Source organism: Nansenia antarctica (assembly GCF_963989245.1).
Source record: "Nansenia antarctica genome assembly, chromosome: 6".
In the NCBI taxonomy this organism is placed as follows: Eukaryota; Metazoa; Chordata; class Actinopteri; order Argentiniformes; family Microstomatidae; genus Nansenia; species Nansenia antarctica.
The window spans coordinates 59685342-59702841 of record NC_137676.1 but is presented as its reverse complement, the minus strand read 5'-3'; the positions used below and the strand labels follow the sequence as shown (position 1 = coordinate 59702841).

At 45.1% G+C, this 17500-nt stretch overlaps 1 protein-coding gene across 1 annotated transcript in view; it reads left to right on the top strand.

The window, feature by feature from the left end:
- Positions 1-17500, top strand: part of galntl6 (polypeptide N-acetylgalactosaminyltransferase like 6) — a gene marked incomplete at both ends in the record, with an annotated part of 170284 nt that overhangs the window by 28229 nt on the left and 124555 nt on the right. Inside the window, 2 exons of the mRNA XM_080534934.1 lie at positions 5977-6085; positions 12272-12410. Coding sequence (XP_080391060.1) covers positions 5977-6085; positions 12272-12410 — 248 coding nt within the window. The remainder of the gene's footprint in view (positions 1-5976; positions 6086-12271; positions 12411-17500) is intronic.

Here is a 17500-nt window from a genome sequence, read left to right as displayed (position 1 = left end):
TGGTGGCTGTCAGCGGCGTGAGACGATCAAGAGAACGATCAAGCCTGTTGTGCTCGGTGAGACGTTGACAAGGACAACTTGATACTGATATACAGTACCAGTCAAACGGTTGGACACACTTTCCCATGGGTACTGTATGTCATATGTATGATGATGACTGATGTATAGATGATTCACTTACTTTAGACAAATGTAAAGAAAAGCGTCTGTTAAATGTCCAAAACATTTAAAAAATCCCCCCTCCCTGTGGACAGAGAAGCAACCTCCTCCCCAAGGGTGTCAACTGCTCTCTGACAAGCAAACATTTGCATAGGGAGAGTTGAATACTATCATGTTTGTTTCTTCTCTGGAAGAGAGAGAGGGAGAGAGAGAGAGAGAGAGAGAGAGAGAGAGAGAGAGAGAGAGAGAGAGAGAGAGAGAGAGAGAGAGAGAGAGAGAGAGAGAGAGAGAGAGAGAGAGAGGGGCATGTTGCCAAATCCACTCTTATCACAGTAGGTTATCACCAGATCAGCAGGTGTATGGAACATTTTTAAACAAGCCTCAAGATATGGGTCTTTGGCACTGTGGCTTCACTCAAGCAATGACATCACCCATTCTAACACCCTGACTGAAAGAAAGAAAGAAAAGAAAAAGAAGAAGAAAAAACATTGTTCCCCATTGTTAGAATTCCCGAGACCTCTGAAGGTAACGTTAATCTCGGGGTGAGCGAAGCGCATGTAAAATAAAAGACCTGCCAGACCCGCATCTTCTGAACTGAGCTTTTTTGGGCGTCTCTAATGAAGTAGCACAATGTGCGCCTCGCCACCCCTGAGCTGTCTGGGCACAGCCTGTAATTGCTAAATTTACTGGAATCAATGTGCAGGGAGGCTGTCTGACAGACTGCCAGTCTCAGCATGGGGAGGAGAACAGAGGGAAGACGGAGGAGGAGAGAACAGAGGGATGATAGAGGAGGAGGAGAGAACAGAGGGATGATAGAGGAGGAGGAGAGAACAGAGGGATGATAGAGGAGGAGAATGATGAGAGAACAGAGGGATGAACAGACGAAAGGGGAGAGGAGAGTGGGGGCAGAGAGATGGCGGAACAAGCTCAGGAAGAAACAGGAGTGGTTGTGTTAGAGAGAGAGAGGGGAAGAGAGAGAGAGAGAGAGAGAGAGAGAGAGAGAGGGGAAGAGAGAGAGAGAGAGAGAGAGAGAGAGAGGGGAAGAGAGAGATAGAGAGAGGGGAAGAGAGAGGAGGAGAGAGAGAGAGGGGAAGAGAGAGGAAGAGAGATAGATAGAGGCGAGGAGAGAGAGGGGGAGAGAAAGACAGACAGAGGGTACACTGAAAGACAAGAGAGATGCACACACACACACACACACACACACACACACGCACTCGCACACACACAGTATACATAGAGTACACATCGAGGGCACACACAGAGTAGTTGGTGGATGTGGGGTACAGAACAGTACATCTCCTCCATGTTGATAAGAGAGCTCCCCCCCTGAGGGCCGGTCAGGCCAGGACCCACTGCTGGGTTTAGATTACAGCCAACTGGAACGCCCCGGGCAAGGTCACTCTGCTGTCCTCCTGACAGGCCGTCCAGACAGAGTACCAGAGGCTGAGAACCCGCCTGTAGAGCAAGGGGGGGGAGGCCGGGGGAGGCAGACATCGGAGGACGAGGTCGTTGGGATGGGATGAGGGACTCCCGACAGCAGGGGGAGGCTGGCGGAGGTACGTAAACGGAGGACGGCCTCATTGGTATGCACAGGACGGAATGAGGGACGGGATCAAACACGCGTGAGGAGGCTGTGAACACGCGTGAGGAGGCTGTGAACACGCGTGAGGAGGCTGTGAACACGCGTGTTTGATATTGTTCCTCATTCCGTCCCGTGCATTACAATGAGCCCGTCCTCCGATGTCAACAGTACCTCCACCAGCCTCCTCCTGCCTGCTGTCGGGAGTAATGAGCTTGAATGCACAGCACAGCACACAAGGTTGGTTCACCGTCAACGTACAGACATAGTTGGGAAATTATTCCCTCCTCAAAGCATATGGGGTTCACTCTACCCAGTGTTTTAGTGTGAATACGCATGGGGAATAGACTCATTTACATACTGGATACTCACAACAACGTTATATAAATGAAGATGGTTGCAAAAATAACCCAACGTATGCATGAGCTTACTTCTTTCGCTTCTTTCTTTTTTCGCTGCATGCCTCTTTCCATCTCGTCCTGTGTGTGTGTGTGTGTGTGTGTGTGTGTGTGTGTGTGTGTGTGTGTGTGTGTGTGTGTGCGTGTGCACATGCGTGCGCGTGTGTGTGTATGTCTGTGTGTTTGTGTTTGTGTGTGCCTGTGTAGAGAGAGCTAGAGGAATATATGGTATCTCTACCATATTCAATATAAATAATTTAACAACACCCTTATGTTCCACCTGTTACAGTATATTCTGATTGTGAACCCAACAACTGGAGATATTTATTTATTAAACTATTTTATTGCAGTTGTCAGCCTTTTTTCATGCGTCTGTCTGGGGATGAAAGAACATTGTGCATTTTTCATTTTACATCACCAGAGCCGTCTGTTCAAAGGCCCACAAGGGCATCGAAGGAGAAAACCAAACACACCAAACCAAAACTAAACTACTTGCGTCATTTCAAATGCTTTACGTCGGCAGAGAAAAAACATTTTCTAAAGTTTTTTCCTCATTCAATATCTGCCCCCTCGTCACCCTCACAGTCAGCATCAAAAGCATTTAGGAGGGTTGATGTTTTGATAGAAAGTGCCAATAGGCCTACATTTAGCTTTTATCCAAAGCAACTTACAACAAATGTGGATAAAGTAAGTGAGTCATCCATTCATATGCCATTTTTTTCAGTAGAGGAACTGTACAGGGAGGTAGTGGGGGGTGAAGAGGTCTTTAGGAGGGATAGTCAAGATGGCTCTTCTGTCTACAGTGGAAGATTGGAACTCTTTCATAGAAGCGCCCACCTTTTAATACACAGTGGGGCTGAATACAGAATGTTGAATACAGCAAGCAAAGCATACGACAGATGACCAGGTGAAAGGTTGTGAATGACTCCTCTGTGGTTCTCTCCTCCTATTCAAAGCATTCTGCTCCAGTTCTTCAAGACCGGGAGCCGCAGAAGGGAAATCATGTATAATAAATATTATTCATATATATTATATATAATATATAATTATATAAGGCCATGAGGCGAGAATTGGAACCGGTCGTTTTTAAAAATGTAACAGGAGGGCCAAGGAGGTTGACATTATGGAAAGAAAACTGAATATAGAACTGCAATATGAAAATTGCACTCTTTAAAGGTTCAGATGCCCCTTTTGGCCTTTGGTCCTGTGTCAGCGCGAGTGATGTCAATTACGCCAAAGAGAGGACTTCTTTATTTATTTAGAGAGTCACGGCCATTACTGTAATGGTCTCAGCCAGGTCTATCTGAGTAGCTGCAGCTCGCCACTCTGCACTGACTGCAAGGGTCTGGTGAAAAAGGCTGCATCTAGGGGGAGTTAATTTGACAGTTTTTGACAGATTATGAAAGGACAGATTGTAAGCTTTCAAACGATGTGTCATAGTATTGAATTAATTGTAATATTGTAATATTGTATTGTAGGCCTTTATCCATCCCTCTTGTATGTTGGTGTGACTATCTATTGATATCCTCAGTGAATTCCACTGTTGACATGGCAGTGGCATGAAAAGAAGATTTTAAAAATGTTTTGGCATAGAAAACTGATTATTTATTCCGCTCCAAATCATTATTTATAAAAATGTCTCCTACACTTAGATATCACATCTCAGCCTAATAGGCGAAGAGCAGAGCTAAGCACTCACATTTGATAACCTTGCAGAGATCAGCATAATTTCAATTATCATTCTGCATATCCCCCTTACCTCTGATCCTGATAAGGCCAGATCAGTGAAAATAACCGGATCTCACATCTCCATGCTTAGTTTGCTTCTTCATCACGTCCCACTGTGAAGTAATTGGATTATGCCCAATAGAGAGTCTGATGTGCTTTTAAAAACGGTACCTCATCCTGGCTTTTCATATTTCATATCAGGGCTGTTATGAACACTCTTTAAACAGTACAGTAAATCCACACCTCTGCTCTCCTAGAGCTATTCTCCAGCACCACAGCATCGGTGCCAGTATGAACTACTATTATTCCTTTCCAAATCCCCTCGTTTTCATGCGTTCGTCATATCACCTGTCATCAACGGTCTGTAAATCACTCATATGACACCCACGACTCTGCTGAGAGTTGTTGTTGTTGTTGCTGTTGTTGTTGTTGTTGTTTACTTATATAAAGGAGTGTGTTTGTCTCCTTCGCTAACTTACTCCTGGCCTCTCAGATTCCGCAGCGTGACAATAAAGGAACAAACTAGACTAGCTCTTTGCACGTCTCCCCGAACGAGCACAGCGGGGAAACTCTGCATCTTAACTCCTCGCAGATTGGGTTTTTAGCGTTAAATGGTGCCGCCACGCTGATCCAGTTAACGGAGAAACAGCCTTTATAGTTATGCAGTGTGGCAGGCAAACCTCTCCTCGTTGAACAAAAAAACCAAAAAAACAAGCTCACATTTTTGAATTCATACCCCTTCCTCTCCCTCAATCGTCGGCATGCTTTTAATAGACTCACCTCATCATCAGGACGTCGGAGTGTTCACCGCCGTCACACCACCCAGACAGACACGCTCCTGCACACAGCACATTAGTATGCATCGCTACATCTGCACCGTGACTCGTAGGTGGGGGGATGCAGCCATTTTGGATTCAATGGGGCCCTCACAAAAGCCCAGTTTCCCTCCTCAATATCAGCAGATCTGGTAACTAGGGGAACAACGGAGGTAATAATGGTCCACTTAAACTACTGCCATCTCACTGATATTTCAGCAGAGCATTACTCTCTAGCTACTTGACAGGCTCATTTTGTGGTACTCTTCTATTTCCTCTTCCTTCCCATGATACGGGGCTGGTGAATGCAGCGGTGTTTAGCGGCTGGCGGCGCGCCACCGTGCTGTAACCACTCTAAACCCTCAAAAGACTGCAGACCAGGGGAGGGGAGATATTACACCTGGCCTACGTTGAATAACAAGATTACACACGCACACACACGCACACACACAGACATACACCCGCGCACACTCACACACACACACACACACGCACTCGCACACACACACACGCACGCGTCCACACACACACACACACATGCACACGCACACACACACAGACACACAGACATACACCCGCGCACACTCACACACACACACACACGCACGCGCACACACACACACACACACACACACATGCGCACACACACGCACACACACACACACACGCACACACACACACACACACACACACACACACACACACACCTCTGATATGGTCAGGAGAGACCTCCCTATCTTCCTCTTCTTTAAATGTTGCATTTGATAAAAGCTTTTCTTCCCTCAGGTTATGATTTAGATGAATGGGTTAGTATAAAAGATTTAAAGGTATTCTTTTGTTTTGTGAAGCATGGCTCGTTAAAAGTTAAGGTTTTATTTAAGCCAATTAAGGTCGAGCTTGGAGGCAATATCGGAATTGAGAGCCGAGCAAAACAAAAGCGACGCTTAAGATGTCTGAATTATTAGTAAGTTCTCCTTCCGTTACGTCAGAGAACACTTAAGAGAGAGAGAGAGAGAGAGAGAGAGAGAGAGCAATTTGAACTATTTCAGGGTCATTCAAAGCAATCTATCTGTCAGTTGAATTGGTGAGTATATGTTCATATGTGATGGAATGAGGGCACATAAATAGGTAATAGAAATAATGGTCGCTTAACCTCACAAAGCACTCCATCAAGTGGATACAGAGCGTTATGTTATGTCACCTTACAGTGACATGCAGAGTCACCCATCTCTCAGAATGTTGTCCTCCCATCCTCCCCTCTCCCTCCCTCATCCCTCTCTCCTCTCTTCTTTCCCAGGGCTTCTCTCTGGGTTTGAGTGACGGACACATCTACACCTGGACAGACGGCCTGCGGAGGAGAGACTGGCACGATAACGAGAGCATCAGGAGAGACGAGCTGCGTGTCGGTACGTCTCAGAACCCCCCAACAGGAACAGGAAATCACAGAAACTCACTGGGAACCTTTTATCTCACTCCACCCCCTCCTTTAAACACTTTCACACCACACTGAGAGAGCTCAGACCTCACATCACAAAACGTCCAAACAAATCACTCAACGCCTAATAGATGATTGATCATGACGTTTTCTGTAATGGTTTTCTTTCTCGGCGAGAGGGCAATTATCCTCAAGGTAGTAAATCGTAGTTCTAAGGTAGAGGCAGTACCAAAACATAAATTGATCTACCTGAATTAAATGTCTGTTGATAATGTTCCCTTTTGCCTTATTAAATTTCATTACCTACCAACGAAAGAGACAAATGACCAATGGAGCGGAACGTTAAAAACCTAATCATGGACTAGTTCAGCTAACCCCTCATTAACGATCAATCATTGATATGTGGATGTATATATATATATATATATATATAGGCTATATACATATATGTACCAAGATCTCATTTCAAATGTACACTCATTACAGAAGGTCACTGACTGAAAAAGGCTTTACTTTCCATAGCGCTAACAAAGAAATATGTCAGGAGTCAACACTGCACCAGAAATGGTTTATTTATACTCTCTTCAGGCTACAATCTCCTCAGGCTACAATCTCTACAGGCTACTATTAGTTTCATATTCATACTCTCAAGATCCATCTTAACTGTCATTCCTAAAGACCTCTTCATCCTCATCACTACATTTGTACATTTATAAAAATAAAAAAAAGATAATAGATAATAATATATTATTATTATTGTTGTTATTATTATTATTATTAATAATAATAATAATAATAATAATAATAATAATAATAATATTCCTTCTTCTAACATTGTAACTACTAATGGCCCCTGGTTTTGGCATAGATTACTATTTATTATGATGACTGATGGATAGACGATTCACTTATTTAGACAAATGTATTTGTTGTCAGTGGATAAAGGCGTCTGCTAAATGCCACAAATGTAAATGTAAATGGGCTGCACTGCATATATCATCTCTCAAATGTCATACGTAGTACCTCAGCTATTTAAGTATGCTACCACTGACTAACCCTGACAAAGGCACTGTCTGTGGGCTGAGATGCTGGTTCATCGCTATAAAATGTTTGGAACTGTTAGAGTGGCTGACTCTCTCTACCGCCATGCTCATAGTGAATCCTATATCAGTCACCACCTCATGTAAGTTCTGCATATATTTTTCAGGAGAGTGCATCTTCAGTGCACGTCATTCTACTTCTGTATCTCCATTACCTCAGGACTGGCAGGCAAAGAGCAGAGACCAAAATTAACACAATTAATACCCTCATAATCCACCGCCCCAACCCGCCACCCCCATTTCTCTCTCTCATTCCAGCTACTATTGTTACATTACAGCGTCACTCCACAGCTCAATCTCAGTAAAAAGAAACTTCCCAAAGTCTCTGCACAGCTCAGGTTAAATCACTGTGGCATTGCAGAGCTTTCATATTTCAGCGGCTTTTCAATAGACTCCTTGGGTTTGTATTAGAGCCAGACATTTGAAGCTGGATAAATCATATCGGTTGACGGGGGAGTATATATTCTCTGGGTCAGGGGTTCCCGTCAACCCCAGATAAACATGTCACCGGCAATATTAATCACCCCAACAATGGTGGAAGAGAGAGAGAGAGAGAGAGAGAGAGAGAGAGAAAGAGAGAGAGAGAGAGAGAGAGAGAGAGAGAGAGAGAGAGAGAGAGAGAGAGAGAGAGAGAGAGAGAGAGAGACAGAGAGAGACAGAGAGAGAGAGAGACAGAGAGAGAGACGAGAGAGACGAGAACACTTTAACAGGCCTTCCGGAATGAGATGCGACCGGGGTCGGATAATGGCGGCGTCGGGGTATTAAATAAAGTCATTACCCAGATTAGACGTTGAATGGCTCCGGATTCCGTTCGAGGAGACGTGAGGCGATGTCACGTCCCCGTCCTGCATATGGCCGCCCCACAGTCCCGACTGTTCCTCCTGCTGACCTCCCCCTTCATCAGGCCAACGATGCCATCTCGTCCTGCCCCGCTGCCCCGCTATGGATCAACGCACCATCTGTTGCAGCCAAACCGGATGACAGCCAAGCTACCCTGTAATGAGAAAAACCCGTCGGATTAATTTTTCTGATAAAGCCGACTCATTTTCGCCGCCAGTGTGTGGAAACCTAAAGGATGAGTAATGCATCTGTACAGTTACTGGGTCTCTCACAGTGGATTGTGGGAAGTGGGGTCTGTATGTTCGCCGGGGTCGGGGCTGGCGGCGGTAGGTGGAGGTAGACGTCGATGACGGGCTTATTGAAAGGCATGGAATGACATCAGGAACGGTGTCGAACACACGTGTGTTGGATACCATTCCTCATTCCATGCCGTGCATTACAATGAGCCCGTCCTCTGATTTCTACCTCGCCTAGCCTCCCCTGAATTGTGCACTGTTCATGGCACGCATGTGTACTAGACATCAAATGCAGCGATGTGAGCAGTATGTAAATGCAGTTGTACCTCACACGGTGTCGTCATTTGGAGACCTACAGTCAGGCAGAGTCACTTGCGTCTCGCAGCGTCTGTTCATGTAAAGAAGGGCTCCTGTATAGACGTATAGCCAGAGATTTCAAGCAGTGAAACGGTAACGTGTGGTCTCGTCCTGCTATGTGTGCCCGAGCTAATTTAGCCGTTCAGAGATCTAAAGCCGTACGGGGAGGTTCTGTAAGACATGGGCCTCTTAATTAAAATGTCGAGCATCTCTCAATCAGAACTTGAAGATCCTCTCTCTGGCCTTCCGCATCCCAGTGAATAGATTAGTAATTACAGCTCTATCCACGAAGGGGAGACTTTACCGAAAGGCCAGAGGAATGATTCATACTGAGTAGATTTGGTGATTTTTACTGAGCAATCTGCCGTGCATTATCATCAAACCCATTACACTGTAAAAGCTGCAGGTCCCTGTAGATTTCAGGTGGATGCACTTTGCTCATGTTCTCAGTTCGGTCGCCTTTGTTTTAGACAGGATGGAATGCAAAACCATTAATAATGAATTGAAAGTGATTGTGTGGGTGTGCTGAAATATATCATTTGCTTTGTGTTTTTCATCTTCCTCTGTCACCCTGGCAAAAGGATTCTCTTTATCTCTCTCTCTCTCAGTCTCTCTCTCTCTCTCTGTCTCTCTCTTTCTCTCTGTGTGTGTTGTGCATGTAGCATTACAGTAATTATAAGATCAGCCCAACTCACAGCCGAGTTATTCAACTTCCTTCATATTAAGGCAGAAAGCAATCGTCAACAAATTCATGTATAATTTACATGCCTAGAAAAATGATTAATGACATGTTATTTGTGAAGTTATTTATTCATTCTCATTGTTTTGGCAAATGATGTAAATGAATTGTATCAGCTGAGTGGATGGGCTTTCATCCTGTTTCCAGTCTCTCTCTCTCACTCTCTCTCTCTCTCCGATCGTTGCATCCTGTACGATACCTACTTGAAACGCGCTTTGGCACCCTGGCGCACACATCTCCCACCTCGCTCCAAATCCCATTTAATATTTTACAAAAACAATGTTTTTTTTTTTCTATTTCGCTCTTTTGTCTGGCAGTGGAAACATTCCATTTCTTTCCCCCTTCTCACATTAAAAGGAAAAAGGCTCTCGTTAAGAATATCATTGTCTTCTCCTGTGGATCCCCGCACACATCAAACAAAGCAGCTGTCAGAGTGGGTTAACCGCTTGTTGGCCACGGAGACACTGTTTACAGGGATAACCTTCGAACACGATGCCTCAACCAAGTGTTTCTGGAGGAGGCTTCTCACTCTCTCTAAGCCGTACACTTCTCTGTCTCTCATCCAATCAGAACAATACCCACATTAACGAGAACAAGAAACTGCTCCGGATGATTGAAGGAGCATCATCTAAAAATAAACACGTTTCGTTCCTCTGCTCCTGCCCCGGAGTGTGACGTGAACATTTTAATTAGATGAAAGAGAGGCTGTCAGTCGTTCGAACTATGTCCTGCCACTTCCTCTCTTTCAGCCTCCCCGGCCTGTTGTTGTTGGCCAGTTAGTCTAACACCAGTCAGTACAGCCAGAGAGAGAGACAGTTAGTCTAACACCAGTCAGTACAGCCAGAGAGAGAGAGACAGTTAGTCTAACACTAGTCAGTACAGCCAGAGAGAGAGACAGTTAGTCTAACACCAGTCAGTACAGCCAGAGAGAGAGACAGTTAGTCAAACACCAGTCACTACAGCCAGAGAGAGAGACAGTTAGTCTAACACCAGTCAGTACAGCCAGAGAGAGAGACAGTTAGTCAAACACCAGTCAGTACAGCCCACTGCAGAGAGAGAGACAGTTAGTCAAACACCAGTCAGTACAGCCAGAGAGAGAGACAGTTAGTCTAACACCAGTCAGTAGAGCCAGAGAGAGAGACAGTTAGTCTAACACCAGTCAGTACAGCCAGAGAGAGAGACAGTTAGTCAAACACCAGGCAGTACAGCCAGAGAGAGAGACAGTTAGTCAAACACCAGTCAGTACAGCCCACTGCAGAGAGAGAGAGACAGTTAGTCAAACACCAGTCAGTACAGCCAGAGAGAGAGACAGTTAGTCAAACACCAGTCACTACAGCCAGAGAGAGAGACAGTTAGTCTAACACCAGTCAGTACAGCCAGAGAGAGAGACAGTTAGTCTAACACCAGTCAGTACAGCCAGAGAGAGAGACAGTTAGTCAAACACCAGTCAGTACAGCCAGAGAGAGAGACAGTTAGTCTAACACCAGTCAGTACAGCCCACTGCAGAGAGACAGTTAGTCTAACACTAGTCAGTACAGCCAGAGAGAGAGACAGTTAGTCTAACACCAGTCAGTACAGCCAGAGAGAGAGACAGTTAGTCAAACACCAGGCAGTACAGCCAGAGAGAGAGACAGTTAGTCAAACACCAGTCACTACAGCCAGAGAGAGAGACAGTTAGTCTAACACCAGTCAGTACAGCCAGAGAGAGAGACAGTTAGTCTAACACCAGTCAGTACAGCCAGAGAGAGAGACAGTTAGTCAAACACCAGTCAGTACAGCCAGAGAGAGAGACAGTTAGTCTAACACCAGTCAGTACAGCCCACTGCAGAGAGACAGTTAGTCTAACACCAGTCAGTACAGCCAGAGAGAGAGACAGTTAGTCAAACACCAGTCAGTACAGCCAGAGAGAGAGACAGTTAGTCTAACACCAGTCAGTACAGCCCACTGCAGAGAGACAGTTAGTCAAACACCAGTCAGTACAGCCCACTGCAGAGAGAGAGCCAGCAGATCTACCAGTGGAGGGGCAGTACAAACGAAGTACAAACAGAAGTAAAGCACAAACAGAAATAAATTGTGTGATTCCCTTTTTTGAGCACTGTGGCTGTTACCAGGTTTATTCTATCAAAGTATTGGAACCATCGTGATGTACGTTGTTTAACTTACTTGGGCCGGTTTCACAGACAAGGTTTAAACCTAGTCCTGGACTAAATCAAACTTTCAATATAAAATCTCCATTGAAGATGCTTTTTAGTCTAGGATTAGGCCTTGTCTGTGAAACTGGCCCTTTAAGTTCTAATTGAAGTTACTCTGGATAAGACTCAAATGTTTAAAAAGTCATGACACACGCCCATTGACTTTGTGTTGCATTATTTACTTTTCCTTCCTCACGGGGATATTCACACACTGGAGCAGAAATTAACACACACACACACACACACACACACACACACACACACACACACACACACACTCTCAGGCTGTTGTGTTTGTATTTAATGGGCCAAAACGGCAGTTATGATTAAGGTCAAGTAAAGCAAAGCAAATTAAATCTCCTCCACGGCGTAAGCATATTATCCAGAGTGTGAAGAAGGATGTTTATTCAATTGAAGAAGTCCCGACTCGCTTGTTGGTTTCAAGCCAATGTTCATTACAACTGTATACAAGAACAGTGTTTTGCTAATGAGCATTTTGGTGCAGGCGGGCACACACACACACACACACACACACACACACACACACACACACACACACACACACACTATATACACACCAACACCCACCCACGCCCGCGCACTCACCTTGAGATTTGAAAAGGTGCTAAAGTATACTACATGACTACTTCGGCCTGTATTTTTATTTTCATCACATCACTCTCCTGTCTTCAGGGAAAGGTGAACAGGGCAAGCCCTACCCTCTGAGTGAGGACGAGTGTGACGACTCGGTGTACAAGGAGAACGGCTTCAACATCTACGTCAGCAACAACATCGCCCTGGACCGCTCCCTCGCCGACATCAGACATCCCAAGTGAGTAGACATGAGACAGAGTCTCCCTCCTCCCTGGAGTGTCCCTCCCCCACTCCCCCACTCCTTCACTCCCCCACTCCTCCTCTCCTCCACTCCTCCACTCCTCCACTCCCTTCCGTGGAATTAATCCATGGAATTAATAGAAATGGCAATTTAGTTGGAGACTCCCTCTAACTCATATAGTACAGGTCTTATGAGGGAGAGTGAATCCACAGTAGTGTAGACAAGATGGCGTCACAGCTAGCTATCTCCACAGACTCTAGCTGGTAGTCAACCAAACCCACCATAGTGATGTTTACGCAGGGTTTTTGTTGGAGAAGACGTGTCCAGACATACACTTGCACACACACACACGCACGCACACACACGCACACACACACACACACACACACACACACACACACACACACAAACACCCCCATTTGGCGATATGTCCCACCGCTAGGAATAGAGTGTGAACAAACACTCTCAACGGTATTGATCTAAAGACCAAAGAGACGGGGAAAACAAATGTGTCCGTATCAGAAGACACCGCCTCCAATGAAAGGTCTACCATTAGCAGCTCTCCCTCATTAGTAAGGCGAGTGCAGATCATATGTAAACCTGCTCTACCCATTGATTGGGTGGTGGAGGTGGGTGGTTGGGTGGCTACCCCTGCAAGCAATCAAAGGTGTTGGAATTGAACCGCCGCATCGGCCCATCCACTCAGCTCCTTCTGCAACAGCGGTTTCAGATATGGCCCAGGATCAGCAAATGAGCTCTGTGACAAGATTGATCCGTAATGGCCGCCGGGCACTATAGAGGAGGACTTGATCCCTAATGGCCGCCGGTGCTAATGGCTTTAGGAGAAACCACTGTCCTCGCACCATTAGGGTTCCCATAGATTCCTTCAGAGTCAAATCCCTCTTTAGCCCGCAGGGCTCCAGAGGAGGGCTGTAGTCGGTTCTGACACTAATGAGAAGCGTTCCCTTCACCGCATAGGAGGAAGACGAGTCTGAGTGGTTCCGTGTACCTCAGGGTTTTTATCAAGAAGCCATGCTGTGATCATAGTCGAGAGGGAGAGGAGGATACCCTTAAAATGTTTCGTTTGGGAAGCCAGACACTTGTGATTAAGATGAAATATGTGACTCGTTCTAATGCTTCGGTGCTGATATCGGGATCTGATGTAATGATCTGACTTTTCTTTCGGAAAAATGTGAATACATTTCTGCGTCGTTGAAAATCAATGACACATCGCTAGTCAACTAACATAGCTTGTTTTGTGAGCCTGCTAACAATGTAAATTAGTGTTGTAGTTAACTAGGTAGCAGTGGAGATTACTCACCGAATCCATTGCATTGCAGTATTTTGGCTTGACTAGCGAATTTGTGTTGTGATTCTCAACAACGTTGAAACATAGTTCCGTGTTTCAAAAGAAGTCTGAACATTTTGATTGGTCAAAAATGGTCCTCGACATGAGGACCAAAGAACATTAGAACATGTCACATATGGTGTCCTTGTCTCATTTCTGTGTCTGTGTGTGTGTTTGTGTGTGTGTGTGTGTGTGTGTGTGTGTGTGTGTGTGTGTGTGTGTGTGTGTGTGTGTGTGTGTGTGTGTGTAAGTGCCTGCATACACACATGCGTGTGTGTCCCCTTATTCAGATCCATCAGCAGACCTCCAATCTGCTGGCTGCAGGTTTTGTTTACAGCTCTGCAGCTCTGGCTGGGCCCTGGAACACTGAGTAGAGTAGACACACGCACACACACACACACACACACACACACACACACACACACACACACACACACCCGCTGAATCATCTCCTTACTATGGAGAGCTCGGGGCCGCGGCTGTAATGACACCTATAACTCAGATACATACACACTGATTGAGACAAACATGGAAATGGAAATGAGGCTGGTGCTTCTTTCCCATCACAAACACCAAACACACACACACACACACACACACACACACACACACACGCACGCACACACCCAAACACACACACATACACACACACACACACACCCAAACACACTCACATGCACGCGCACACACACACACACACACACACACACACACACACACACACACACGCACCAAACACACAGATGAGGCCAGTGCTGCTCTCCCATCCTAATGGTGTTGTTGACTCAGTTATCTATTTACATTTCAGTAAGAAGACAAAGTTAATCGGTATAGCTGGTGCTCTCAAAAGTTACACTGCTTAATTAACCTGAAGACAGGTGACACGACACAACTTTATATACCGTTGTTTGTTTAATTAGTTGTTCTAACACAGGACTGATATTGCTTAAGCTTTAAATGACATTATGTTCCAGAGGTCCCAGTATAAAGAAGCTCCATGATCATTAGTTTAGCCGGCTACACCTGAACATCTACATACATCTCTCTCCATCTCTTTATGCCTTTTACTTTGTTCCCTACATCTGAAATAGCAACATAGCTTTGGCTGACATGCTGCATTTTCGATGGATACATTTTAACCATTAGGCAGATGCTTTTATCAAAAGCAATTTACAATTAGAGATTACAGCAACAGTCTATCTCGAGTAAGTGCCTGGGCTAAGTGCCTTACTCAAGGGCACACTAGTGGTGGTGTTCCCAGGTGAGTTTAGAACTCATGACCTTCTGATTACCAGTTCAACTCACTATCCACTAGGCTAGGGCAACACTACCTCACCACCACTACTGTGAAACTAGATGATGCCACTGGACATTGTGCATTATATGCTGAATTTACGATGCTCAACATTCATCTGACAAACAGACACTCTTATCAAGAGAGGCTTACTAATTACAAAGTGCATTCGCCTCGTCAGATTTGGGTTGAATAACGCCAAATGCTCGAAGCAGATATATTTCACCTTTATCAGACCACTGACCATATTTGTAATACCTACAGTACAAATGGCAAACAAAACAAACTTGAATTTGAACAGATATAGCTACAGCAGGACAGTACTATGGACCAGAACTGGGTTGAATATGTTAGCCCAAGTGGTTGACAGTATTTGAGGTGTGCTTGATTTTACTTCTAGTTTGGGACTATTCCATTGGTTTCATTTGACCAGGGGAACTAAATCAAGTAGACCACAAGTACTTGAGTATTTGAGGTAAAGTATGAGGTAGGTAAATGATGGGGACATGTCTGTCTGATATTGACGTAGATGAAGCGACAGTATTGCTCCATAGACGCCGGGGGAGGCTGGTGGAGGTAGAAATTGGAGGACGGGCTTATCGTTACGCATGGAATGGAATGAGGAACCATATCGAAATCCCTCACCCACCCATTTGTTCCACACAGCGATAAGAAAAATAAACTGAATTTTAATGTACAGTACAGTATGGCCGCCCTGTATGCATTATCGGGGAGTGCATGAAGCCAGAATCAGCCCCATATTTCACGTCCCCTAGAGATGCCAAGTCTGCGGCTGACAATGGTGCTCTCCATAATGGCATGTGACACTATCTGCCTATTACTATGCAAATGGGATGCTCCTCTCCCCCCTGAATGGTATTTCATAATGTGGACTTATCTGACGGAGCAGCCAGAGCACCTCAAACCCTGTGTTTCAGAGATTGCTATGGGGCCATCTGGGGAAGAAATTCGCTCCAGCACTGATGTCAGCCAGATATTGTGGAGGGTATTTTGTGACAGCAGCTGGTGAAAACCCGGGAACAAGTCGCCAAACCAATCAAAATGGTCTGACTTTTATTCTGAAAAATGATTCAATCGGCTGCCGACTTAATTCTGCAGCTGCTGTCACATTCTAGTGGCACCAGCCTTGATTTCTATGTGTATAAATATGTGTATAACTATTTACGGTTGAATGAGCCTCGAGGACATCCTGAAGATGTCACACCCTGGCCATTCCTTTGCGATAGTACCACCCCCACGCCTTGTTTTTGGTTGGGAATTATATTTAAAGAGAAGGACAGCAAGATAGTCTTTGAGTTTTGGGTCAGGCCCATCCTTGACACACTATGGTTAAAACTTACAGTATTGCTTTGAAACTGTTAAATTGATTATTTTGTTGATACTCTATTCTCATTCTTCCTATATGCATTAACATGGTGTTGAAGATATAGGTTCTGTTAATACAGCATGACATAATCGTGACCAGGTTTTCCCATGTAATGTCTAATTCACATGCAGCGTTAATGACACTTAGGGTGAGTCATCAGCGTCAGATATCAGCCTGAACTGATAACAAACCGATTTATCTTAACTTGAGGGCATGGTAAAAATAGCACTTTGGGTATTCTTAATGAATCTACGATCTGATATGATCGATTGTCTGTCACACAGGGATGAGCAAAGCATCATCAATCATTATTAAACATGAAATATATTTTGCAGTCAGACATAACATAATGCTAACTTGTGTTAGTTGGTCACGTGATCACTTGTGTTGAGTTTATTCGATCATGTCTGTGACTGTTAGCAGTCATCTTTGGGAGTAAATTTATGTCTTCTATTCAGTGTTTTATTTTCATAAGATGATGTTATCATCAGTTCTCTTCCAGACGACTCTGTTCGACTTCTCACTGAGGGATGTGCACCCCTGTGTACCCTATTTGCTGAAACACTATTTGATCACACCTGGGACAGGCTGGGAGTGCTTTGCATGGCTGACTCTGCCCCATTCCAGCCGATAAAGGCAACTGCAATGTGCGCCCATTTCATTCTGTTCACTCTCCACCTGCTTATTTACAAGTCTGTCTGCAGTGTTCCGATTAGGGTTGCCAACTGTCCGTATATTAGGCTACATTGGTTTGTCCCATACAGGACCTCCCTTGTCCCGTATATTCATCCGATCACAGGCCCCCTCCTGTGCATGATCATTTGTGTATAGCGTACATGCAACAATTCTAAGTATTTTCTGATGTTGTTCGGACCCCCCGTCGGACTGGCTACGTCTACCCCCCTGCGGGGTGGCCCCCTGCTTAGTAGTGAGGCAGTTGGCAGCCCTAGTTCCCATAGAGCTTGGCTACCTGGCTTAACTGTTCCATTGGAACGTTCACTGCCTTCCCCCCCCGGGGCGCAAGGGTGCTTATTCATCGTCACAGGAATCCTGCTGAT